The 26490-nt window shown below is 41.8% G+C and overlaps 2 protein-coding genes across 6 annotated transcripts in view; both read right to left on the bottom strand.

The window, feature by feature from the left end:
• Positions 1-13874, bottom strand: part of efl1 (elongation factor like GTPase 1) — a 92754-nt gene extending 78880 nt beyond the window's left edge. Inside the window, exons 1-11 of one of the 4 annotated variants that reach the window (XM_047331588.1) lie at positions 13465-13600; positions 13214-13368; positions 11484-11551; positions 11296-11380; positions 9661-9794; positions 8739-8876; positions 7283-7488; positions 5704-5827; positions 4629-4705; positions 2026-2162; positions 1781-1903 (exon numbers count right to left, since the gene is read on the bottom strand). In XM_047331588.1, the coding sequence (XP_047187544.1) occupies positions 1781-1903; positions 2026-2162; positions 4629-4705; positions 5704-5827; positions 7283-7488; positions 8739-8876; positions 9661-9794; positions 11296-11332 (976 nt within the window). In that variant the 5' untranslated portion in view covers positions 11333-11380; positions 11484-11551; positions 13214-13368; positions 13465-13600. Of the gene's footprint in view, positions 1-1780; positions 1904-2025; positions 2163-4628; positions 4706-5703; positions 5828-7282; positions 7489-7706; positions 7807-8738; positions 8877-9660; positions 9795-11295; positions 11381-11483; positions 11552-13213 lie in introns of those variants that run through there. The other 3 variants (XM_035628358.2, XM_047331587.1, XM_047331589.1) reach the window with 3 other exon arrangements.
• A 1833-nt stretch (positions 13875-15707) lies between these two features.
• On the bottom strand, positions 15708-26419 carry LOC118302502 (ADAMTS-like protein 3). Of its 2 annotated transcripts, XM_035628687.2 has the most exons (6): positions 26288-26419; positions 21657-21839; positions 20839-20942; positions 20635-20738; positions 19927-20119; positions 15708-18245 (listed from the first exon to the last, which is right to left on the bottom strand). In XM_035628687.2, exons 1-6 carry the CDS (start codon positions 26289-26291, stop codon positions 18045-18047), a joined length of 789 nt encoding a protein of 262 aa, XP_035484580.2. In that variant the 5' UTR covers positions 26292-26419; the 3' UTR covers positions 15708-18044. The 2 variants fall into 2 exon arrangements, with proteins under 2 accessions (XP_035484580.2, XP_035484581.2); XM_035628688.2 differs by lacking the exon at positions 26288-26419 and having other exon boundaries at positions 20839-20914; positions 21657-23493.
• Between the last annotated feature and the right edge of the window lie 71 nt (positions 26420-26490).

The following is a 26490-nucleotide window of genomic DNA, read 5'->3' as shown; positions in this document are numbered from 1 at the left end:
ATGTGATGCAGTGCTGTAAAGGGAGTCCCTACATGTGTGAGAATGTGGGGAAGTTTCCTAATGGATGCCCCTCCAGTGGAGAAAATGGGATATGGTGACATATAGGCCGGGTTTCCAATAGATTAACGAGACAGCAGCGGCCCGCCATAGTCTAATTTGTTGTGCCATAGACTCATATCAAACTGAAAAAAATGTTTACACTTCTCATAGCAAAATAAAGGGTGCGTTCACACCAAACGCGAATATAGATACAAAGTCAATGCAAAGACGCGGCTAGACACGTAGCCAATTTGTAGAGCAGCTCTCAGTCTGTCACCCAGCATCGCACTTTTCAAAAGAGGCTACTATTCTCATTTAATTTTTTTACTTGCATGTGGAAGGAGGTTAGTGTCCATACCACACATGTATATGTTGTAAGGCTACAGCACAATTGTTGACAAGAGCATAAAGTCCTTTATAGATATAGCCTCCTAAATTGCTATCAAAGTTCACCAGATTGATGGATTTTACTTTAAAATGTACTAAATTTGCCCCTGGAACACCAAAGAGGGTCTGACGTCCACCCCCCATAGTCTCTCAAAAACCTATGACAAAAACAGTGGGTGCACTTACAATGGGATAAACTTAAGTGCCCTGTTAGACGCCCCTTGCGAGTAAGAAGACTATTTCATCATACTTGATGCATTATAGCTTTTTGCGCGTTGGTGGGGCCCCATGTCGTGCAGTAGGTGCCCTTTTTATTTTTTCTCCCCTGCCCCTCAAACAGCCTGAGTCCGCCACTGGCGAGTAAAGTTTGTAAACATCACGCGTCCATATACGCTTAGAGGCCTGCTGGGGGTCGGTGCTGCAACTCCACGCTTTTGGTCTAGTGGTTTCCGTGTCCCATATGGCGGATTGCCTGGCCCGAGCAGAAAAATCACAACAACAACAGAGAGAGAAGCAAGCTGCCTCCAAGATCACTTACTGCCCCATTTATTTATTTTTTTGAGGTCCGCTGGCTCACCAACAGGTGGGTCAATACATTTCAATGTGTTTGAGAGAGAGAGCGAGCGAGGGGAGAGAGCGGTGCAGAGCGTTGCACACAACACTACAATGAAGCAACAGCACAAAACACTCCTCCATCATTGTTTTTAATACAGTTTACATTATGAGAGCGAGGTTGCCGCCAGTGTGTAATGTTTGGAAATTTTCGGGCGGCATCTGGTGAAAAAGTTGTAAACCACAACCAACTGAGCAGCCCATCAGCTCCTCAAATTTAAAATGAAATAATGGATGCTTTTTTGAAGTGCCAAGTCTCAGCTTTACTTTGAGTAGGTTTACGTAAATATTTAAAAGATACAGTGTGATTATATAGCCCTTTCAATGCATAGGGGCCTAAATTGCACGAGTTCAGCAACCCAAGACACTTGGCTACTGAATGTTTGTTAGGCAGTTGTGTCGTTTCAACATTAGTTCCTCCCCAAAAGAGCTCACAACTTGTCTTTCTATTGTCCTTTAATATCTTTAATACAGATATGTGACCTGAAAACCATATTATTGTTGGAAAGCTGATTTTAATTGTCTGTGATTTGTATGTTTTTGTGAAAGCACTTTGTGAAGCTACTTCTGAAAGTTGCTGTATGAATAAAATTATTATTCTTATTACAAGTGACTCAGAGCTGATTGAATGTTGAGACTTTTCCATTACTTGTGTTATGGAAAGTACATTTCCCATTTAGCAACTATAGCAGCTTTTAGATAGTCGCGTGTGTGTGTGTTTGTGTGACTGTGTAACGTATACCTCTTTTCAGTTCCTGAGTCTGTTCGGGGAGTGAGTCAAATCGTCGCGCTCCAACACTCATCAGTTTCTCCACACGCTCTGCTGCCATGTCTAAAGGACTGGGTAGCTTCTCACACACCATCGCTAGAGTCTGCGTTAAAGAAAAAATACAAACCAAAAGGTGCGACATCCTAGAAAATGCCAAACGATGGTAGCACCATAAACACAAGAAGTGAAAGTGGACCCCTTCAGGTTCTGTAGGATACAGAGGACAGCTTGGGCTACAGGTAACCACTGGCTGCAGATTGCAGATAAGAGGACTTTCGGGTCAGAGTGACGAGAGTCCCTGGCCATCACCTTTACTCCAAGTGACGTCACCACCTTCACCACCTTCTCCTGGTCTCTGTTGACAGACACAGAATATACATCTTTACAGGAGGACCCCAGCAACGTGTTCTGACCTACTCCCGCTCCATTGTAGTTATTGAGTGCAAAATGTCAACACCACAATGTCAAACAGGTGGTGCTGTAAGGTTGGTGACAAGGTGATTACTTGTAGTTGGTCAACTAACACAACACAACAGCAATTCACACAACACGACAGCAATTCACACAACACGACAGCAACTCACACAACACGACAGCAATTCACACAACACGACAGCAACTAACACCACACGACAGCAACTCACACCACACGACAGCAACTCACACAACACGACAACAATTCACACAACACGACAGCAACTCACACAACACGACAGCAACTCACACAACACGACAGCAACTCACACAACACGACAGCAACTCACACAACACGACAGCAACTCACACAACACGACAGCAACTCACACAACACGACAGCAACTCACACAACACGACAGCAATTCACACAACACGACAGCAATTCACACAACACGACAGCAACTCACAACACGACAGCAACTCACCCAACACGACAACAAATCACCGCAACACAACAGCAACTCACACAACACAACAGTAAATCACACCACACAACAGCATTGGTGAGACTGAAACAGAAAGGGTAGGTACGTATCTGACACTGTCAGTCATTTACAATGCTTCACCGCGGTGTAGTTAGTTTTATATCCAACTTGAAACTAACTCCACTACGGTCGGGAATCGCTGGCTTGCTCGACGTCCCGGGCTGGTGTTATGGCATGACTATCACGAACATAACAGAGTGATAACGCAGTGAGGGCAATACATATTGTAGCTCCTATCTTTATATGATTCTCTTTACACAGTACCTTTCCCCTTTACTGCCGATGGAGAAACTGCGAACGTTATCTTAAGCATGGTAACTGACATGGTGCGACCAATCTGTTTCAGTCTCACCAATGATTTGCTGTCGTGTTGTGGCGATTTGCTGTCATGTTGTGTGAGTTGCTGTTGTGTTGTGGGAGTTGCTGTTGTGTCGTGGTGAATTGCTGTCATGATGTGTGAGTTGCTGTTGTGTTGTGGGAGTTGCTGTTGTGTCGTGGTGAATTGCTGTCATGATGTGTGAGTTGCTGTTGTGTTGTGGGAGTTGCTGTTGTGTCGTGGTGAATTGCTGTCATGTTGTGTGAGTTGCCCTTGTGGTTTGCACTTCAGGGCTACTGTATATAACAACTTTCTGTGCAAGTGCTAACAGAGGCAACTAGACTGTAGTGGAGAGCCCCAAGTATTAAATCTGAATTGGGGTAATTAACACCTATATGGCCGGGACACACCAAACCGACGGTCGGCTGTCTGGAAGCCCCTGAACGTTGAGTGTCGTTTGTCCAGGACGTGGATGTGAGTTTCGCACGTCGAAATTTTCGGCCGTCTACAATCGTCGATAAAATCTGCTTTTCGGTTGAGTCGGTTGATGGCAGATGATGTAGGCAGCTTAACATTCATTCACACCATGGCTGTGTCCAAACAAATTAAAATCACTTTTGCTTAATTTGACACTACATTTCGATCATCCTAAACTGATGTCAATGCTGCTGGCCCCATATAATCTTGAAAACGTGATGGCTACATTTTAATCTGGACGAGCAGGTTTTGTAAACAACGACGTAGACACCCACGTTTACTTCCTGATTTGGTGTTATCAGTCACAAGTCTGCTACCAACAGTGAATTACTAACCCTGTTTCACCGTATCGCTGGCTTAAGAAAAAGAAAAATCCCTGGTCTTACTTTGCCTTATTGCTGTTCTAAATTCGCAGCATTTCTGCAAGCAACTGCAAGTAGACAATGTACTTCCTCTTTACAAGGGTACGTGCATGTCCACATGTAGACAAATAGTCAGGTGCATTAGTATGGACGAAGATTATTTCTGACAGAGAGCTAAAACTGTCATTTAGACAAACGCTAAGGTTAGGGGACGTAGGCCAAACGACATTGGCATGCGACCTCAGTGACACTCAAGGTGTTAAAGACTCCACAAGAGGTTAGTACTGAAGAAGCCTTTCAAAAGAAAGGTGAAACGTCTTAAAGAAACTCAAGTCTAGATACCTTCATATAGCATGACCTGGATGACTGAGAATCTTCACAGATAACTTGTTGGCTTTTTCATCTCCTATGTTGCTTGATATTTCTCATATGCATATATCTATCTAGTCTATAGTCACTTTCATCATTGCTATCATTCTAGTGCTTACTCTGCACTTCCACTCCTTTGAAGAAGACAAAAAAGCCATTATTTCTAGAAGTTATCTCAATATAGTCAGCTGGCGGATGTAAAAATTCTGACTAATAATGTACTATCAACTAAAACTGAAATAAGACTCATTGTATGACAGTGTGTCTTAATGTTTAAACATCCCATAACAACAAATAATTCCATAATTTAAGAAAAGGTAGTATCTTTCACTCACCTTGTGACAACTGCATCATACAAACTCCAAATGTTATCCAGCACAAGCTGCACAAACAGTGGCTTCTTTCCTTTGGCCTGCAGCAAAGGAGGTTACAGAGAAAGGACATCAGACTGACTGGAAGAGATAAGGAAAGACGAGACTGAGCATGTGTTTTCAGTTGAGTTCTGCTGAGAGTCCAGTTTTTGTCTCATCAGACCAGAGACATTATTTCCCGTGCTCTCCGTTAGTCAAACCCTAAGTTGTAGTGTTGGGTTTATGCCCTTCGCTCAGCGTGGCCTCTGTCCAGCCTCCCTGACACGAAGCCCTGATTGATGGAGCTGCTGAGACGGTCGTCATTCCAGTTGGTTCTCTCATCTCTGCAGAGGACTTCTGAAGCACTTGTTAGAGTGCCCATCAGGGTGCTTTCCTGACTACAACTCATTTTGCCCAATGGCTAATAGGATTGGCTAATAGGCTAATATACTGTAGGTGTCCTGGTGGTTCCAAAATTCTTCTTTTTAAAGTCACCTCTTGGGAACATTCAAATTGTTCCAAAATGGTTTTAGAACATTTCCCAGATCTATGCCTAATGTCTCATAGAAACCATTCCATTCCACCTGTAATGATTCATATGATCAATCCATCATCTAATTCAATAGATTAACGGAAGTCCAAGTCAACCAAGTTTTGCTTAAAATGCAGTCTGTTCTGTCAGGCAAGTGCATAGCAGGGTAAAGGACGACCCCATGAAGGTTACATTCAAACCTTGCAGGTTTTCCAGATGCATTGAGAGTCAATACCACTTTTACTGGTGTCATTAAAATATGCATGTGTGTGTGTGTGTTTTCACTGATTAAGGAAATTGCCACAGCTAACTCACATGCATGCCTTTCTGCTGCAGAAACAGTTCAGTAATGCTGTTAACCTATAGGGCCACTTTTTCCAAGCGAAGAATCAAACAGATAAGCCGAGTAGACAATGGTATTGGAATCAATAAAATCATTTTTAATGCCCCTCCCTAGTCATTGAAAAAAACAAAAAGTAAAGACACTAAACACACATTAAGAAAGATCTACAATTTTAGTCACATTACCTGAGCTCCTTTCATGATCTTTTTTGCTTTTGCATTGAGGTAGAAATCTCCCCACAGGGTTTTGAGCAGCAACTCCCTTTTAATACCCATCTTCTCGCTGTAGATGTGAGCAAACTGCTTGACGCTACAAAGAAAAATCATACAAAATCACATTATTAGTGGCCATTTACATATTACATACAGGATCTATGGAAGCAAATCTATCTCACCAGACTTTGAAATTTAATAGCAAATTTATTTTTCAGCATTAAAAAAATCTGACGCAACATCCAGGACACCAAGGATAAGTAATCGTTTGGGTGTGAATTTGGGTCGTTTGGATGAAACTTATGCTGTAGCTCATTGTGTACTCCGACCGGGAGGAGGCTACACTTGTGTTTTGTTTGTTAGTTATTGATCTGAAAAGTCTGAATCTGTGATTATCTTTCCAACTTTACCACAGTGCATGGCTGGACGTTGTTTCGAGTTCACACCGAATCGATTGCTTATCCATGGTCCCGGATGTTGCATCATGTTGCTACAGTAAGTAAATGCAAGTCCAGGGTTGAGGGTGTGGATAAGACTCGACTGTCACCCCTGGAACTGAACTGGTTTATTTATAGCAACTCATGATCCCAAGGACACAGCAACCCTCAGAACTAGGTCTTCATGTTCTCAGCGTTGACTCCCTAGCACCAAAGCCCAGTGCACAGAGGTGTTCTGTCACTGTGTCACTGGATGTAGAATACATGTTGTAAAGTGACCAATTAATCTGAAGGTTACACATAATGAAGGGTTAGGGAGGCACATTTCATTTTCATAAGTACCTAACATGGGGAGGGGGGTGTTTAAGGTATCGATAGGTTGGAGTTTGCTCTGCTCTCTGATGGTTCTATGATCCTGTCAACAGTCACGGGTTTTATTTTTAAGTTACCAGCACCATCCAGTGGACGTGAACATTTCTTCACGTGTGTCTAAAGGTAGGGACTGCATTTACAATGAAACTGATTTTAGGCACTTTAGGATTAAGTTTTAATGTTGTGGACCAGTTCCAGGACCATATTAAACCATTGTTAGGGATGCCCCCTTCCTTTGATTGGTCACTTCTCTTCAAACCCCAGAGGAACATTGATTCATCCACTTCTATAATGCCCTTACTCATGTCAATCGAGCATAAACAACATGTATCAAAGGCTTTTCATGTGGACAGTAGCCGTTTCTATGATCCATGAAGTAAAAAGGAAAAAAGAGCTGAACTGGTACCACAACACAGCCGTTTAGGGCTATTTCAACATTTCGACTTTAATCTCGACATTTCGACTTTATTCTCAACAATTCGACTTTATGGTCGAAATGTTAAATAAATTTAAAAAATCTTCCCCCTTTTTTTTCTTATGTCTGGCCCGAATACTCTTCCGTAAAATATAGACTCAATGCATGAGCTAGTTATTTACAGTTTACACATAAATCTACCTCACAGCAATCATATCAAGGCTGAAACCGAAATAGCCATCAACTGAACCATCAGCTGCCTTCTGCATTTCCTAAGCTTTTTGCATCCGAGGACCATTCCTCCCACTGAGCAGGAGACCTGCCTCACCTAAAGCCCCATCCATCTATGGCGCTGGCAAAGACCACGTTCCCTTGGTCGGGAGAAAAGTAGAGCTGAGAGTCGTCGGTCTCCTCCAGCCCAGCGCTCCAGTCGTAAACCTGGTCACCACTTGTCGTCTCGCTCTCTTTCTCCTCCTTCTCCGCTCGCTCCTCCAGCACTTTGGACATGAACAAAGATCCTGTCACTGCGTTCACCTACGGAGAAGAACATGCACACAAATGCTCATTTACAGTCATCGTCAAAACCCTCGGTCCATCCATTTATTTTCCTCAGGTTATCCAAGGTCAGGTGGTGGCAGCAGCAGGCTGAGCAGGGTGTGCCAGACATTCCTTACCCCAGCAGCACTTCACAGCTCCAAGAATATCTTCTGACTGAAAAAAAAATTCCAGGCAAAGTAATTTCACCCATCTACCTTTTTAGAGGTGCCACTTTTTTTCCAACAGGCAACCACTTCCCATCGGTTTGATTTCAGTGGGATCTACCCCCTTCTGGTCTTCATATCTCCACCTCTGCTGAATAAAATGTCCTTGTCATAAGGGTTCAATAAGGTTGTCATAATAATAATAATAATAATAATAATAATGCTGTCATCATTAACGCATTTATATTTGTGTTAATTGTGAAAATGTTAACGCGTTAAAAAAAATTTACGCCATTGACGCATTTTTGGGGGGTATTTGGATTTTATTTATGAAAGTCTGTTTTTGTTACCTTAGTTATTAAAAACTCCTTTTCCGTTCTTACCTCGGGTCCTGCTCCCTCAAACCTGTGACCTAACTATACTATTTAACTATTATAAAAAATCGACTTTATTGATTTAAATGGATAGTACCTAATATCAGATAAAAGCAGAATTTACTGTAATTCTGCTGCTCTTGTATGTATCAAATATGCCTGTGCTGCATAACCGTTAGCCCTCAGCCATCCAGGCTAAAGATGGATACGGACAAGGAAGGAGTTTAAAGTACGTTTTGTCATGGAAACAAACGGGAGAACTGACACGGGGAAATATGCGATTCACTTGCTAAACAGGAATTGCTTGTCACTTTCACAATGGATGTCAATAAGAAACTGATCAATTTATCGCAAGACACTCTTATGTTGAAAGAAACAGGAAGTTGTTTGAGTGGGCGCATTCTGTGTTGTGCGGACAGAGATAAATAACTTGAAGCGTTAATATGTGGTTCTGCATTAAAGTCATTAATTCTTTTTAATTTTTTAACTTCCCAATATCAGTATCGGCCCCAAAAATCTATATAGTTCAGTCTCTAGTCACTACCCAAAGTCACAAGTAACTGTTTTTCATTTCCTTAGTAGTAAATACATGGTCACTTTCACAACCTCACTTAAGGTAACTTGGCAGTGCAATGTTGTGGCTGAGATTTTTTTAACCCAGGATTTATAGTCAAACACACTGATGTCACATGAGAACTGGGCCCCTCACCTGTTCCAGAATCTTCTGCAGGTGGGTGTAGGCTTCCTGAGGAGTGAGCTTCAGCTCCATGATGAGTCTGTCCATCTTGTTGATGACTAGAACAGGCCGGATGTTCTCCAGCCACGCCTGACGCAACACCACCTGGGTCTACATTACAACACACACACACACACACACACACACACACACACACACACACACACACACACACACACACACACACACACACACACACACACACACACACACACACACACACACACACACACACACACACACACACACACACACACACACACTTCATTTTTAATGAATAAAATTGCCATAAGTTTCGAAGATATTTCAACTAAAAATTTATTTTAGCCCAAGACACCTCTTCTTGGAAGGTGTGGAAGTACGATTTCCTGTGAATGCTAGATGATACTGACGGTAATGATGATTATGATGATTGCAGACATAGCATAGTTAGCATGAGAAACAGTCTGTGAAAAATATCAAGCAATAAATTGTTTCCGGGAAGAGAAACGCTAGATAGGAAGTTGTCTGAAGATTCTCAGTCATACTGGCAGGGAGTTAACTGAGAAGGCTCAAATTTTCCAAAGGGACTTTTACTTCATTATGAGTACATGTGTAGACTGATGGGCACAATTGTAATTTAATATATTTTAAAATTAATTCTGCAACAGTGTGCAAAAAAAGTGAAGGGGTCTGAATACTTTCTGAAGCCACAATACCCACATTAACTTTGACAACCTGCACATTATCTCCATACTGACTGTCTAAATTCAAACATCAAATCCAACACACCTACTGTAGGTACAAAGCTCAAACTATGTCCAACTTTACAGACTGCAGACTTTAGTGTTTTCATAAGAAAGAATGTGAATGTACAGTGATTCAAATCTCTGATGTAGTAGACAGAAACATTTACCTGGGGACACACTCCCTCCACAGCGTCGACGATTACAACGGCACCGTCGCACAACCTGACAGCAGTGGACACCTCGGAGGAGAAGTCGACGTGACCGGGAGAGTCGATCAGATTCAGTAAGTAGTCCTGATCTCCTGAGGAGGCGAGACGCACACACAAATTATTTTTCTTCTTCTCAGAAACCCAACAGAGAATTTGGCAGCTTTTAATTTACAGTAATGTCACACTTGTTCAATTTTAGATCCTACGAATAAATTAAAATTCAAGAATCAATAGCATGCTTTGCTAATAGTAAACATATGACCTTTTGTCATCTTTCAAATTAGGGCACGAGGTTCATATTGAGGGAACAAGATTCAAAGGTGCATCTGTCCACTCACCATCAATTAATCAATACAATTTTTTCTTCTATTGAATATTTATCTTATTTGTGACAAGACGTGGCATGTCCAGACAATCCTCTAAGGCCATTTTCACACCAGAAAGTCTGGACCAAGGTCTAACCCTTCTGAGGGACAATCGTACATCCTGTCATCATTCCCCACGTGGGCTGCATCTACCTATTGAAAAAAAATAATTTGCGAGCGCTACCCGGTGAAATGCCGCCCTGGGCGGCCGCCCATGTCACCTATGCCTTAATACGCCACGTTTGACATCTGAGCGTAGTCAGTAGTCTTTCCATTTGAATGGACAAAAAAATTCTAATTAACCAGTTCATGTCATTAATTTCCATTTTCATTGCAAACTTCAGGCACAGAACTCGACACTTATTCATTAATTTCAACGTTACATAATCAGGGGCAAAGACTACAAACATTGCAATTAAATCTTTTTTAAGCATTTTCTGTCTTTTTTTTGCTTCTTTCGCTTCTTTTCTTCTTTTATTGATTAATGCTAATTCTACTTCCTTTTCTTTACACTGCAAACAAACTGAACCCTGCCACCTGGACGGAGACCAACTCTTATCTTCGTAACAAATTTCGGTCAGTTGGTCCGGACTGTCTTTTCTCGCCTTTTATTTTGGTTGGGACTAAACTGGAAGGTCAGAAGGTCGGGAGGAAAATATGTTAGAGGCCGATAGTATAACATCTAAAGATATTGAACACAAGAAGAGGAAATGATAAGATCTGGTGTAAGTCTCAGGAGAAAATCAACTCAGTGGAATTTTACAAATGACTCCCACGTTTTGATTATTTGGGACCATGGAGCACAAACACTTTCTATAAAAGTTTTATTCTGAGATGTTTAGTTTGAGTCTGAACAACAGTTCCGGTTTTTGAGCTCCCTGGGTTCCTGGCTAGCTCTTTGTCTGCTCGTCCAGCCAGAGCGTTGGTATTGCACCGGGCCAACTCTGTCCCTCCTGCCATAGATATTTTGCCTTTTGTGATTTTTGCCTCGTCATTGACTCAGTCTCTTTGTGCTTAGGATCCACCGACGTGACCGCTTTCCTTCTGGAACCCAGTCTCCTGCCTCGCCACTGTTCATCCGCTCGCATAAACTTTTTGTGACACGTTTTAATGAAAGTCTTTTAAACTATTTCATTTTTCTTCTTCTGTGACCTGCGTTCTGAGTCCAAGCCTGACTAGAACCCTAACAGTGTGGCTTTCACCACGGAGCTCACCGAAGTGGCCTTACCATTACTGTAGTGCAGAGAGATGGCACTGGACTTCATGGTGATTCCTCTGTCCTGTTCGTCCTCTCTGCTGTCCAGATACCTCACCTGGTGGATCCACGCAGCACAAATTAGCACAAATGGCAACACAACATGGGAGGATGTTGAAGCATGAGCGTGGAAAATGCCTCTGTAACAAATAGCCACGTACCTTCCCTGCCAGTCGACTGGATATGATGCCATTACTTGCCACCAAGCAGTCAGCCAGAGTGGTTTTGCCTGCAAAGATGCAGAGGGTTCCAGGTGATGTCGCCAATAGACATCAATCATAACCTTTCATAAAGAACACTTTGACTGACATGAAAATCAGATGTTATCTGGGGGTAATGGGAAATTGATTTCTTTTACCATTTTCTGACATTGTATTTGTTAAATGATCTATTTTCAAATCAATCTGAAATCATCAATTGTGAAGTTGCTCATTGGCAGCAGCCGTAAAACTCTTTAAGCCCCATTTTGTCCCGAATGCACTAAATTAGCTTTCAGAATAGTAACGTCACAAACACACTCATCAGGACATACGTACAGTTTCAGCAACTCAATGAATTGAAACAAGTTGTATTTACTCAAACACTAAATTTAGTTTCCTGTATATTTCACATACTGTACAGTGTTTCCTTTCTAATGCACATTTTCGTTTTATTCTATTTATTTAGTTTCCTGTATATCTCACACTGTACATTATTTCCTTTCTATGGCACATTTTCAATTTCTTTATTTTTTCTATACCATGTGGTTTTGCCTCACTCTTACTATTGCACTGTTTAGAAATAATTTATTGTATATATTACTTACTTACTTAACTCTTATTTCTATTTATTTTTTGTTCTATTGCACCGTGGGTCCGTGATAAACAATTTTTCAATTCCTCTGTATGTCTGGAACAATATTGCAGGAATTGACAATAAAGTTGACTTGACTTGGAAAAAAATAAAATCAAAATACTACAGTTGAGATGTAACTTAAATGTATGATGACATGTCATGATATGCTACGTTAAAGTCTGTAACAATACATTTATTCCATTCAAACATGCTCCTTCCGCAGAAATAACAAATCTGGCTCAGCAATAGAGAGTTGCACACACGCTGGGTGCTATCATAATGTCTCCTGTTCGTCTCAAAAAATCTTGTTATAATTACAATCCGATTATTCATAGTACTATTCAAATGTGGAGACAAATAGTGAAACAATTTAAACTTAGAGCTCTGTCCTTTGCACTGCCGATATCGGCATACTCCACTATGGATGGAGCCTTTGATCGATGGAGGGAATTAGGACAGTGTAGCGCTGGGGACTTATACATTCAGGGAATTTCGGCAGCTTCAGGAGTAATATGAGTTGTCAAGGACGTCTTTAGATATCTCCAGATTAGACACTTAGTGAAGACTCATCTTCACAACTTTGAGAGTGCAACATCTGACAAGCTGGACCAGTGTCTGAGAGACTGTATAGTGGAAAGAAATGCAATTTCATATATATATATATATATATATATACACGATATATTGCAGGACTATGGACAAGTAAATACGAACTATATAAAAATTGGGAAAAAGAGTTTGGGATGGAAATAGCAAGAGATGTCTGGGATAAGGGTGTGAAATATGTTAATAACTGTTCCCTCAATGCCAGGCACTGTTTGATACAGTTGAAAATGTTGCACAGGTTGCATTGCTCAGAGGTAAGGCAACCTTAAGTCTTCCCAGAAGTCTCACCAGTCTGTGAGAAATGTGACCAGGCAGATGCAGATTTGCTTTATCGCTATGCAGTATGTCCTAAATTACAAGAATTATGGGCGGCAATATTCTCATTCTTTTCAAAGAGTTTTAAACCCGGATCCACTTTTGGTTATACTGGGTGCATCCGAGGACTCGAGACCTGCAGAGTGCACAGCAACCGCCTCCTGTCCTCTGGTCTCCTGTGTGCAAAGAAACTATTGTGCTCGATGTGCTCGCCCTCCATCTGGACACAACCTGGCATGTCCTCGATGACAGACTGGGGGAATTTGACCGGACTCGGGAGCCGATGCTCTCCTATTCGGGAGGAACGGACAGTTAAGACGCACTGTACACCAGCATGCTGTACTTCTCTTGTTGGTTCATTTGTCTTGCCCTACATTCTTTGCTCACATTTAGGACTGAAAGTCAACATGCTGCTTGATAAAGACATGTGAAGCAGGAGTGCGCACACAGTCGGGGGCGCAGCCGCAGTTTCCAAACCAGATGGAAGTGGAAGGTGTCGCACGTTCCGCGGGGGAGCTCACCGTGGTCCACGTGCGCCAGGATGCACAGGTTGCGGATGTTTGCGGGGTTTCTCTGCAGCGAAATGATCCTGTCCAGGCCCGCGGGTCCCATGGCACCGGCTGCGGATTCGATCTCACCTGGAGCTGGACACTGTACAGTTCACAGTACACGGAAGCTGAGCCAGGGGTTAGTAGAGCCGACGGTGCTGTGTGAGGAGCAACACTCTTCAAAGAGACTGACATGTGGGAGCTTCGCCACTCACGTTGTTTTTCCCGGAAGTCGGCACGGCGCGCTAACCGCGCCCATTCGCTGACGTTTGGTGCTGCGTTCAAGGGAAATTGGTAAAAAAAAAAAAAAAGGAGGAAAAAAAGGCGCGCATTGCTGGGAATTCATATTTCACCTCGTGCTTGTCGATTCTGTAGCTCGGACATTTTCAGGACCAGTATGTCAAAATACAGGTTTTGATTTTTTTAGCTGCAATGATACAGCAAACAAAGCCGATGCTTCTTGTTATTTCACTTGCCCATGAATAGTATTCTGTTTATTCCGTACAGTCTTTAAAATGAAAGTTTTTTTGTATTATTTTTAATTTAAAAAAAATACTATGCCACATTACGTTACTTACATTAATGTAGGCATCGTGAAATAAATCTTTACACATGACCCTTCTCAGGTACGATTAATTAAACACGTGAATGCAGCACAACTCACAATGACGTGACTTGGACGTGATGCTCTGTGTGGTTGCTAGGTTACAAAAGCGTTGGAAACGTTGTTCGAAGGGAATTGGAACTTTCTCAATCGAGAGTCAAAGGAGAAGATGTGTGATGCAGGTGTTTGATATATCATAAAGGTATTAATCAGTTCCATGGTGAATGAAATGGATAAAAACCCAGACTACAAAATAGAAAAGCTCCTGTTTACTTCTAGGCCACCTTGTTGATTATTGTCTCAATGTAATTTGAGTATACAGCTAAAAGACCACAATGTGTTTACAGTATAAAACATAGTGTGTATTATATGATTTCTGCAGAAATCAATGCCCACTATGAGGAGTTCAACATACCTAGGATGTGTGTCCGTCATCTGGCTTGACTTAACGTAACACTGACCACCCTGTGTGTTTTTTGACATGAGATTGAATGTCAACAAACAGTCCAACAAGTCTCGCTGCTTCTATCCTCTGTTCTCATCGTATATGATAACTCAATTAACGGTTTGGTCTGTAAAATGTCAGAAAACTGGGATTTAAATTTTTATTTTTTCTGAAGCCACCATGTCTTCAAATTACTTGTTTTGTCTGATTCTAAACGCAAGTCTAAACTTTAGTTAACAGTTCTTTCAGCAGTGACATAAATCGTGTAGGCCTTGCACGTGCAACGACCAATAGGCCTCTACTGCAGGCTTACATGATTCAACAGTATCAAAAAATAGTCTAATAGTGATGATAATCTTTTTTATCGCAATAATATCTGGGACAATATATAGTGCAACAAATAGGATGTTGCTTTTGGCTCCATTCTCAGTAAAAACTCAATTACAGGAGAACAGCAGCTTCAGAAACCCTCGAACCAACAATCATGTCACGGACAAACTCACTGACATCAATATTTTTAACTCCATTCTGAGTAATATTGACATCAATTGAAGCTCCTGACATGTTTCCGCAGGACGCTTTGCTGCCACATGATCAACTGATTGGATAATTACGTCAACAAGTGGTGTGTGTTCCTACTAAAATGCTCCGTGGGGATATTAACAGTCAAGCAACTTAACAAAAAGTCAAAACAATCCAAACATATTTCTCTAAAATGTCTGAATGTACCTACAAGTATGTTCAATAAACTACTGAAAAGGAATTTAAAAATCTAGTTCACTGAAAATCCCAGCATATATGAATATGCACCCATTTCTACACTCAAAAGTCCACTCACTAAAAGAGTTTTGACAAGATGAGAACACTGAGATGTGGCGATGGCTCAGGAAAATTTTCTCTTTTGAAAAACAATTCTATTTACTTTTCAAAGATTTGAACACTGGACACAAGCTGTAAATTTCAAAGCATGAGAGTGTTTTGCATAATGGGGGATGATGGGTAATAAATACAGGTAACAACTAGATCCACACTGTGAAGTGAACCAAATTGTCTTTTAATTCTTTGCATTGTTATCTAAAGCAAGTTAATGATTTTTTGTAAAACCTCATGCAGTATAAAGTCACCAAATCAGTAGCGAGGGAGAAAACATTGGATAATGGATGTTACTGAATGCTATTTCACAATGGAGATATAAAACACTGGAGATTGTGGCTCCAGTGATTGAACACATGGAAATTAAACCAGGTAAGTGGCAGCAAACATATCACCCACTCAAAATATACAAGTGCTTGGTCTTCTTTTATCACCATGACCATGAATAAGTAAAAAAACGAAAGTCTTGCACGATCTACATCGTCAATATACAATATTGCACTCAAAACACAGTATATACAAGACATCTTACATTAGAGCACATCGGTATGATGACCAACACGAAGGTAACATGAACAGGCCAGTCAGTCGAAATCGGTGTTAATGCCTCTCGCTCCACTTTTTGTCCGAAATGAGCTCACCTTTCTTCCCTCGTGATACTGAAATTATTTTTCAAAAACGACCTCAGTTATCAGAGCTGAGAGTCAGAGATTGGTGCTGATGATTTATGAATTTGTGCTTTCACAACTGAATCTCCAGCGATCCTCTCTTGTCCAAATCACAACCTTCGCTCGAGTGAACGGTCTTTCGGGACATACATGACGTGACATTGCTATTTGAATTATACACAGGACTTCCTGCTTGGTTCGGTCAACATGGGAGCTTCATCGGGCCAATATCCCTGGGGGATTATGTTCATACTGGATGACTCCACAGGACAGGATTTTTGTCACCCAGTAAAGTTAGGGTGTGGAGTTAATGGTTGTTGATCGGCATGTTTGACTCTCAGGCAGAATAAAAGGAGTTTGTGATCGTAACCCCTGACCCTAACCAACAGTACTGCCATCATTTCAATGGCAGTTGAACATCTTAGATAATGTCCCCTTGGCAACCAATTCATTCTTATCTCCAGAAGTAGATTAGCACATTTGGACCCTGAACACTTTTTGGCCTCAGCTTTTAACCCCCCTACCACTGTTCTGCACTAACCCCAGCCATCTTGACTCGGATGTCCAATCCCAAGTTCTTCCTTGGATGCCTCATTGTCTCCTGGATTCTCCTTTTTCCCCATCTCTCTTTTGTCCTTGGCCTGTCTGTGGGGCTCCTCCCGGCCGAGTGGGGGTCCACAAGGTGAGTGGACTCTTGACTGGGTCCACACATCTTGGTAGGGAGACATTGAGACTCTCCAACCCCTTAACCCTGACATCTGACATACGCTAACCACGCACTTTCCCAATTCTCAAGTATTTCAGTTGTCTAACCTTTAAATATTTGTAAACCATAGTTTGTTTGCCTAACCATAGCTGTTCTGGTCACCATACAGATATAAAAGAAAATGCTGAGTTTTGAGGGGCCGACAAGACCTGAGTCATCAATAGGGGCTCTTGTAGTTATGTTTGTGTCTGTAGCTTTATTTGCACACAAAAAATCCTTCCAAAGAAGAACAGCACAACTTTGAAACTTGTCAGGATGAAAGATGGCCCAATGGAAATGCTACAACCCACTTTTGGCAGCCACACTAAATAAATTATCTCCAGGTTATCAGGGGTAGAATAAAGCAGGGGGGGGTTTCAAAGTTTGGGACAGTCTCCCCTCAGACAAAGCTTCGGAAAAAAAAGCACCACAATAGTTGGTTTGCCTAGTTTTGCTAAATTTCAAAACTACAGTATCTATGAATTTATGCCAAATTACACAAAGCATATACAAGCTGTTCTATTTTGATCTCCTTTTGATGACTAATGTAACAATTAATGTCACCTCCTTTGAAAAGTCCTATCAAAGGACAATTTTTGGTTTATCACAATCACACCAGAGAGGGGTCTTATTCCTCCGCATTCGGCCATCATCTCTTTTGACAATGTTGCCCTGATGGTCCAAACTGTAAAAAATAAGACCCACGTTGTAATAAACCAGAATTCCCCTTTAATATTGTAAGATCACTTATTCCATAAACACTGTTGATGAATTTCACAAATAAAAAAAAATAAAAACGAAAAAAAATGAACCTCAGATATCAGCAGTTGGTCACATAACTGGTTATTGGGGTGATGTTGGTGAACCGATACACCCGTTCGAGAGCGAACTGACATTTTAAGAGCGGTCATACATTATAAACATTCAATTTCTTTTTGCCACTGGCAACAAAATGCTTTTTATTTTTCTATGAAATTCCAGAATTTCCATTTGATCCACAGGGCGAACACTACTCTTCATGGCAGAAAAATGAAGCGCACCCATCCTTCCTTCCAGGCCTTTTGAGGCACCATTTCTATTCCTTTTAGAAGGTGGATGAACTGGAGCAACAGCTCGTCCCGTTACATACAGTGTGTGCAGTTTTCCTTCCAGTCTTTGTTGTGTTGTATAACTGCTCCCTGCCACTAGGGGGAGTCAGCGTCCTGTGAACATGAGCCACAAGATCTGTTTGTACATGTCCAAGTAGCACAGCTGGAGTGCTACTGGGTGGTGTCCGTGCATTCGCCTGCATGGGAATAAAGCAAACACAAGTTATGGACATATTGATTGTAAACAACAACAAAAGGTCAACACATTGGTCAGAGAGTTTTTCATTCGTTTCTTTGAAAGAAGCAGGTGTTTTCAGCAGGATTATACATAAAAACCATTGAACGGATTTCCACAAAACACGGTGGAAGGGTGGAACATAGGCCAGGATGGAACTCACTTTCACATTCTTTAACATTAAAAGCTAAAAAAAAATTTGACTTATGAAGTGGAAATCAGATAAGACCCCTTCATTCATACATTGGATCAGAGTGATGATATCCTCTCTGAAATTAGAAAAAATCAGATATTACTCAGATATGGTCCCCTTTTATGAGACATGTAGAAACCTTGGCTCTTGCCTGAACAGGCCTAATATCTGGTTGGACATACACATTTGTCCACACTTTTCTTTTTATATTTTTAAACTATTCTATTCGTTTTAATTTAATTTACTTACTTACTTGTTTCTTTTCTTTTCTTTTATTATTCTTTTTCTTTACCCATCTGTCTATTTAATTATCTATCTTTATCTTCAAATGTATGGCTTACCAATTCAGAACATTTCAGAGGCAGCATTTTCATACATTAACCACAAGGTTGACCTCAACCGGAAACATTAAAATGCTGTGTAAACCGTACAGTGTGTTAATGCAACAGAAAGAATGATCGTGTAGTAAAACATTTACAACAGTGTAACATTCTGGCAGGTGCATAATGAGAGCCATTGCTATTGATACAGTATGCATCGATAAAAACTCTCTACTTTGAAACTATTAAAAGCAGGACGTTTACTTGGAGTACATTCATTTCATAGTATTGTTGCTTCTACTTGAAGAGAGGTTCTGAATACACTTCCACCATTGGGATCAGCATGACGAGCGGTTAAAGTGCCAACAACTGCGTTACTGCTGAAGGAAAAAAATATTGTTTGGCAACGAAAACTTCAATTTGTTCTCTCTTTTTTGTGTGTAACACTCGCTGCAGTAGCTCTCAGCTACAGAATTTAATATCTAGTGTGTTCAAGATGTGACGGTTTAGTGATGGAATCCATTATGAATAGCCCATTGTTTTTTTAAGTTATAGTGTATGTGTTCTATTGAATAGGAAAAATACTGCAATTTTACATGTCTTACATGTAAACTTTTGTGGCCTTTCAATTACTATCAGGGGCCATCTTACTTGGGGTCCCCAGAAAATGTCCAACTTTGCCTAATCAAGTCCATCCCTGCTTCTAGGGGAAATGGAACCAGATCAATAATCAATATGCTTCCAATCCATTCAAAACAAATGCTGCATAGCTTTTAGGTCAGTGCATGCTACAGTTTAAGAAGCCAAAAATGTCAATTTCGTCTTTTTTGGTGTAAATTCCAGGTAAGACTGAAAGAAAGTCTTTAATTATTAAAATAAATAAATAAAGTGAAATAATAAAATTTTGTATTTACTTGGATTTCAATTGTTTCCGATTCCTGCTCATATATAAGCAGACAACAATTTAACTGCAGCATCGTTTTGTTTTTTAAGTTTGATCATATTTATTACAATATTTTTGATTTTTATCTTCCAGAACCTACAAGTTAAGTGTCATTAACACTGATTATTGTTTCAGGTTTAGGTCTTATCTCTCTCTCTCTTTCTCACACACACACACACACACTTACTCCCACACGTGGAGGTGTTGCAGTGTTGCCAGGTGGAGGGCCGTAGGAGCCAGGCACAGTGCTGGTCAGCAAGCGTCCTGCCACTCCTGCGGTGAACACAGTCCACCCTGCGGGACTGGAAGCCACTCCCACAGACCACGGGTGCCACTGGACATCACATGGGTCTGAGGAACAGTTACGTGCTGAAATGGGCCTGAAAGAGAAAAGGCATCTTTTTTTTCAATAATTGTAAATTGTAAAATCACCATGATACATACAAGCCTTCTTTGGAACAGGTGGGGGTAAGAGGGTCAGTTTGCCTTGACGTGAGAATCAGTTTACTCTCCATGCTTTTATCAGGAATATATACGTAGGTGGGACTGAACTGTAGAAGAAAAAAAAAATTGAGCATTTTACACACCAACACATGTTGATTATTGTTGATTATCTTGTAACAAAGGTGTTTGCACAGGTCTTGGAAATAATGGGCGGAATGAAGTGTGAGAGATAGATGAAGATGAATTGGCTGCCAGCATGTGGTGTATTGATGTTCGATGTTTGATGTGATGCTTGTATTTTTAGACCTCGTCCTTTCATGTGAATGCGATCAGAGATTGGATGGCAAACCTCAAGTAGACAGAACCATTTGACAACCATCTTTGTGAGGACAAAGACCTGAAAAAACCCGATACATACAGTAATAATATTTCATTGTATTTGTGTGTCTACCTGTCTCTGAGATCGCAGTCTGTGTACAAGGAGCCATTGGCATGTTGGCAGATTACAGATCTCCTCTGAACAGTGGTGGCGGGGCCCAAACACCTCCCTGAACACTGGAATGGAGTAACATAGAGTTTTACACTGAACGATGCATTTACCTTTCTGCACTGTGTATCATGTACAGTATATGTTTGATTCAGAGTACAAATGTACCTTTCTCCATGGACCGGTCACCCAGATGGGACAGTTATTGGCAGTGTACTGCTCCGTGTCCGCGGGCCGGCTCATCCTCTCACAAGACACAAGCAATATGTGAGCTTCAAAATGAGTGATAGTGTGATTTGTTTTTAATTGGCATAATATTAAATTCAAGTTGCAGCATGTTTCTGGCAATCTAATGAATGTAAGTTCAATATTCACTTTCTCTATAGCTCTGTTTTGAAATGATATCCAGACATAAAACACAAAAGTATAATAAAAAAAATCCTCTGCTTCCATTATGTCATTGAGACTTTGAGCACACTGGTCTGTTTGGGTAATATTTGACTAACATTTGTTTCAAAGCTCTGATTGTCCTGTTGGACCTGTATCAGAGGTGGTGTGGTGGTAATTCCTCTCATTCATCACCTTGGGGAGTGGCTTGTTATTATAACTAATAGCACTGGTGGCCAGATTAACGTGAATAAAAAAAAGCTACTGTAAGTTGTAATAAGTTGTGTAAGTTAATAATATATTAAAGTGAAAGAGACAAAAACTCCAAAGTGGAATTCTGTAGACCCCAATGTCTGAAATACCAACAAGTCACACAAAGTGTGAGCTTGCATCTGTGAGAGTTGAAAGTTGGTCTGCACATGAGAGAACAAAAGTGGAAACATTAAAGGTTATTCTGCCTCTTCAGAGACTGCATATATTTCACACAGTTTTGCATTCTATTTTATCTTCATCATTTCTTGCTCCTTCATACTCCCTGTGTCAGGAGACAGAGTCTATGATTTGCTTCCAGAAATGCAGAACAGTCTTTTATTGTCTACCTGGCGGGGCAGTCCTGTCTGTTGCAGGGAACAGGGGACGTGATGGAATTTGGTATGCGCTGACACATGGTGGGCTGAGCGCCTTTCCGTCCAGCGTGACACAGTGAATCCTCCGCAGCCAAGTCCCTCTGTTACCACAGGAGGCACTGCATGTGGTCCAGTCTCCAAAACGCCAGCCAAACTCTGAGGACCCAAATGTAAAAAAAAAAAGAAAATATCAGAATTCAGAGCTTTTGGACGAAAACAGCTTCAACCGCTGTCTGAGAAGTGTCATTTTTTAATTTCTCATTTTGAAAAACACAATGTAGGAAACTGCCTGAGGCAGAGCAATGACAGCTGGCAAAGGCACCGTATAATGCATAAAAGAACTTGACTATAATGATGTTGGAAGAGACAACACAACAAACTTATGGAAATCAATGTATTTATCCATCCATTCTTCTGCGAACTGCCCATCCACCATGTCTTGTTAGCGTCATCAACTAGAGTTTTGTTAGAACTGCATGTGGCTACTGTTGTGTGTTGACCTCAACAAAATATTTTTTGTAGACATTTTAGATGAACCTCTTTGGCATTGCCATGGCATGGGATATGATTGGGAATAAAAAAAACATTGGCTACTTGGCCAACTGTTGCAGCAAACAAATGGGTAAACAAAGAAGATTTTACTTTGGGATGATGTGATCTTGTTCTGCAACAGAGTTGAGAGGGGCCATCAACAGAGCAGTGTGGTAAGTGGAAGCGGCAGGAGAAGAAATGAAGAGCACTGATCAGCATGACTTGTGTTTTCCACCAGTGAACTTATCATACTGTCCACTGCGTGAAGAATGTGTGAGCGTGCATGTGAAGAACTCATCAGCTCAAAGTTCAAGAAAATCATCATCCCATTTTGCCTTCAAACCTTGTGTGTTTCCACAGTGACTTCAGTTTAATATAGCAAAGACATAATCATATGAGACAACAACCGCAATGAGATTCAACTCAAAGATGCATCAAAAAGGAAAATCATCCCTCTTCAACATTCAGCACAGACTATTTATAATCTTAACTTGGCATACTCATGGTCCTATTGGTTTGCAGACTTGGCGTTATAGTAGTTGTGGCAAGGCTGGCAACTCTCTGAAGGAAAAATCCAGTAGTGGTGTACCGCCCGCTGCTGAATGCATTTAGGGGAAACACTGGTATGTCATTTTGAAACAGCCTGCTACGATGTATGTGGTCATTTTAAAGGCCACATACCATCTAGCGTTAGTAATGTACACGGCCGCTAGTGATCAGTGGTGGACCAGGTACATTCGTCAAGTTTGTGTATTTAAATGGATTTCTTTATATTCTGTAACCACACTGATTCCCCGCCATGTAATCCTCACCCCAACCATAACAATCACCCTTACCATTACAAGTGCTTTACATTTTCGAGTATCCAAATAGTGGTGCCATTTTATTGCTAGCTACATTCATTTGTAATATTTTAAACTGAAGAAAGTTCAGGAGATGTTTTCCACCTGTTGAAAGCATTAAGGCAAGGTAACCACAGTTATCCAGATGTTTTTATTCTCTTACAGACACATTTTGCATTTTATTATTCATGGGTTAGGAGTTAATCTGAAGTTAATCCACTATATAAAGAAGCTGACTTGAACTATAGGTACATTTAAGTCTGGTTTTCAATATAGTTTTTTTAGGCCTTTTGGGGATTTGGAATTTGCCAATTATGCGTTTTCATATTTTGATTAAAGGGCCCATATTATGCTCCAGGCACCTTTTCAGCCTGCCTCCACGTATATTTTGTTATCTGGGGTGTCTGCCAGCCCACGGAGAATGAAAAGAAAACAATGAGTCGTTGATTCGTGGTTGGGTTGATCCTGCAGACGGTCTGTAAACGAGCCATTCACAGCCCGGGCGTCAAGTGAGGTAAGTTGACTCCTGCTACTGGGGCGACCACGCCCCCAACCAGAGCAGCACTTCCCCCCTTGAAGTGCGGAAAAACAGATCGCATCTACGGCATAATTTTCTCCCCGCAAGCGAACGACGACCGCGGGCATGGCCAAAAGATATAATAATGTTTGCTCTGTTGTTGGATGTACAGACCAACATAACGCCGGACTGGCAACCCATCTCTTTTTGACAGACGGGGCCTTTCCAACTGTCCGAGGCGAAGCACCGGAGGAAGCAAATGTACGTTTTCAAGATCATATGTGCTCTAGGGCTGGGCGATATGGCTGAAAACTGTATCACGATATAAGTGTTCCGGCCGCCGTAGCTAGAATCGCGGCAGGCCGGCGTAGCTAGGCTCGCGGCCGGCCGGGTCTCTACGTCCCCGGGTCTCTACGTCGTGTATGTGCCTTGTAACGTGCGACTGTTGTCATGGCAGCGCAACCCCGTAGTTGTGCAGCAGACCCGGGGAGGAGCGAGGCGGGGCTTTGCAGTACACGAAGGGAGGGGGGCGAGATGTGAGCAGGAAAGCGCTGGAATCAACCATAGTCTCACAGGGCTGTTTATACAGAAAGAGGAGGGTGCTGTGAGGCTTGATCCTTGAGGTGTTTTGACATGGAATGGCAAAGACATGTAGTGCACACACCTGAAAACCAATGTAACTTGTGTAAAAGGGGGCATAATATGGGCCCTTTAAGGTCTGAATGTGACAATGTCACTGTAACTAAACACTCCCTCCAGGCTGGCCATGTTCCATCTGCTCTTAAAAACGCCATAATCACACCACTTCCTTAAAAAATCACTCTTGATCCAGAAGTTCGAAAAGTAGTTGCCGCCCAACTTCAGGATCACCTCAAACACAACAAGCTCTTTGGAAAATTCTGTCTGGTTTCTGCACTGCCCACAGCACAGAAACAGCTCTGGTTAGAGTCACAGATGACCTTCTGATGGCAGCTGATGCTGGTTCACCTTCCCTTTGCATTGTCTTTGATTTGTGTGCTGCATTGGACACTGTACTCCTAAACCAGTAACATCACACCATTTGACTCACTAACACTGCCTTAAACTGGTTTCAATCTTTCCTCACTGACAGAACTGGGTACATTACCTTTGGGAGTGAAAGGTCCCAGACACACTGTCACCTGGGGGGTCCCCCAGGGGTCAATCCTTGGCCCTATCCGTTTAGCCCTATACATGCTCCCCCTTGGCCATGTCATCAGTCGATATGGAATGTCATTTCACTGCTACGCGAATGAAACACAACTATAAATGAAAACTGACATACTCCACTACAGCTTCTCAATCATCATCACCATCACCACCAAAGGAGCTTCAATGCTTCCCTTCCCATCTCCTTTAGCATAGGGTACACTGGACTTTCCTATGGGAACGAAAAGGAGATATAGACGCCCCACAATTCATTGCGGCAGTGATATTTAACGTGATGGGGTGAGCCGACGCATGGATTGCGTAATGTTGAGGCAAATGCCTTTTGTTGATCATGTGGTCGATGGTACTGATGTCGGAGTAGACGGTGGTATAGTGGTAGATTATTTTCTGGACTGTTCAAGACTCTAAAGAAGGTTTTCTAAGATGATCGGATACATTTCGTCCTGGCGTGGGGGGAGATACGAAGAGGTGTCTGTATAACTTGGGGGCCGTGCCACCGATTCTGGCAAGGAAGCAGTGCAATGTAATGTAGGTGACGAGCCAATCAATGGGGCCGCGTCTGTGAATAGCTGAATATTGTCCAGCATGGTAATAATGTTGGTGAGTGCTGTGGGATTTCTGTCCTGTCCTCTCCTGAGAAACTGCAGAGATGAGTTTTCTCAGGCACTATGTGAGGTCACCTTATCTGTAGCAAGCCAAGACAGTCGATGGGTAGCTGAGGGCTGTCTCGCGGTGTCATGGTCGCAGAATTTGTGCAAAACGTATAGTGGTAAATTCGGAGTGTTACTATGGAGATGGCTATTCAGATAGTGAGATGACGACATTACTCTGACGGAGCTAAAGACACCTACGGAGACCGGATATAGCAGATTGTCTTGTGACGCCATGCACTGTGGGAGGCGAAAGAAATATAGTATGCGTGGAAGCCGTTGCCTCTGAACTGCAAGGCATATAAATTATTTCTAATGTTATTATTAGTAAAGCACTTAGCAACTATAAGTATGAATCTAGATCTATGATCTAGATGCTTTCCTGAAGGTTAAGATGTACTACCCCTGGCGCCCCACCACTCGGAACTGTGTTGGTCATGGCCCAAGGGAGCAGGGGTGTCCCCAATTTTTATGCATAGAAGGTGGCAACCCTAGTGCAGAGCCGCACTTTTAAGACTGAGCCTCGCCTCCACCCTGGCAAATAAACTACACTTATTACAGGTATTATTATCGCTAAAGGAGGCAGAGGAGTAGCTAAACATGGAGCACACAGAGGAAGAGACAGCAGGAGAGGGAGAAGCCATTGTTAGCTGCTAAAGCTAACTAGCTAAGCTACGACTCCACTGAAAACAACAAATTAAGGGGCTAAATGTGACAACAAGAAAAAAGGGTAATCTTGTGTTACTGTGTAATATTCATATTTTGACTGGTGATCCGTTCTTGACTTTGATGTATAACAATACTTTTGAAGTACATATCCAGCACCTGACTAAAAGCAGTCCCAGTTGGGAAGCTGATGTTATGTGCCACACTTACCCATATTATGTGCTTTCACTGCATCATTGCGAAGTCCATGTACATGCACACACTCCACACAAGCATGCAGGCCGACTTCAAGCTAACCATCAGTGTGATATTTATCCAGGCAAAGAGCATTTGTCTGGTACTGTTGATGAAAGTTTGACACCGGTACCGGCCTGAGAACTTCGCGTGGCTTGTGTTGACCTCAAGAACACGAC

The sequence above is a fragment of the Scophthalmus maximus genome, chromosome 4 (genome assembly GCF_022379125.1).
Source record: "Scophthalmus maximus strain ysfricsl-2021 chromosome 4, ASM2237912v1, whole genome shotgun sequence".
Lineage (NCBI taxonomy): Eukaryota > Metazoa > Chordata > Actinopteri > Pleuronectiformes > Scophthalmidae > Scophthalmus > Scophthalmus maximus.
Note: the sequence above shows the minus strand (reverse complement) of the source record. Positions and strands in the feature narration are given on the sequence as shown.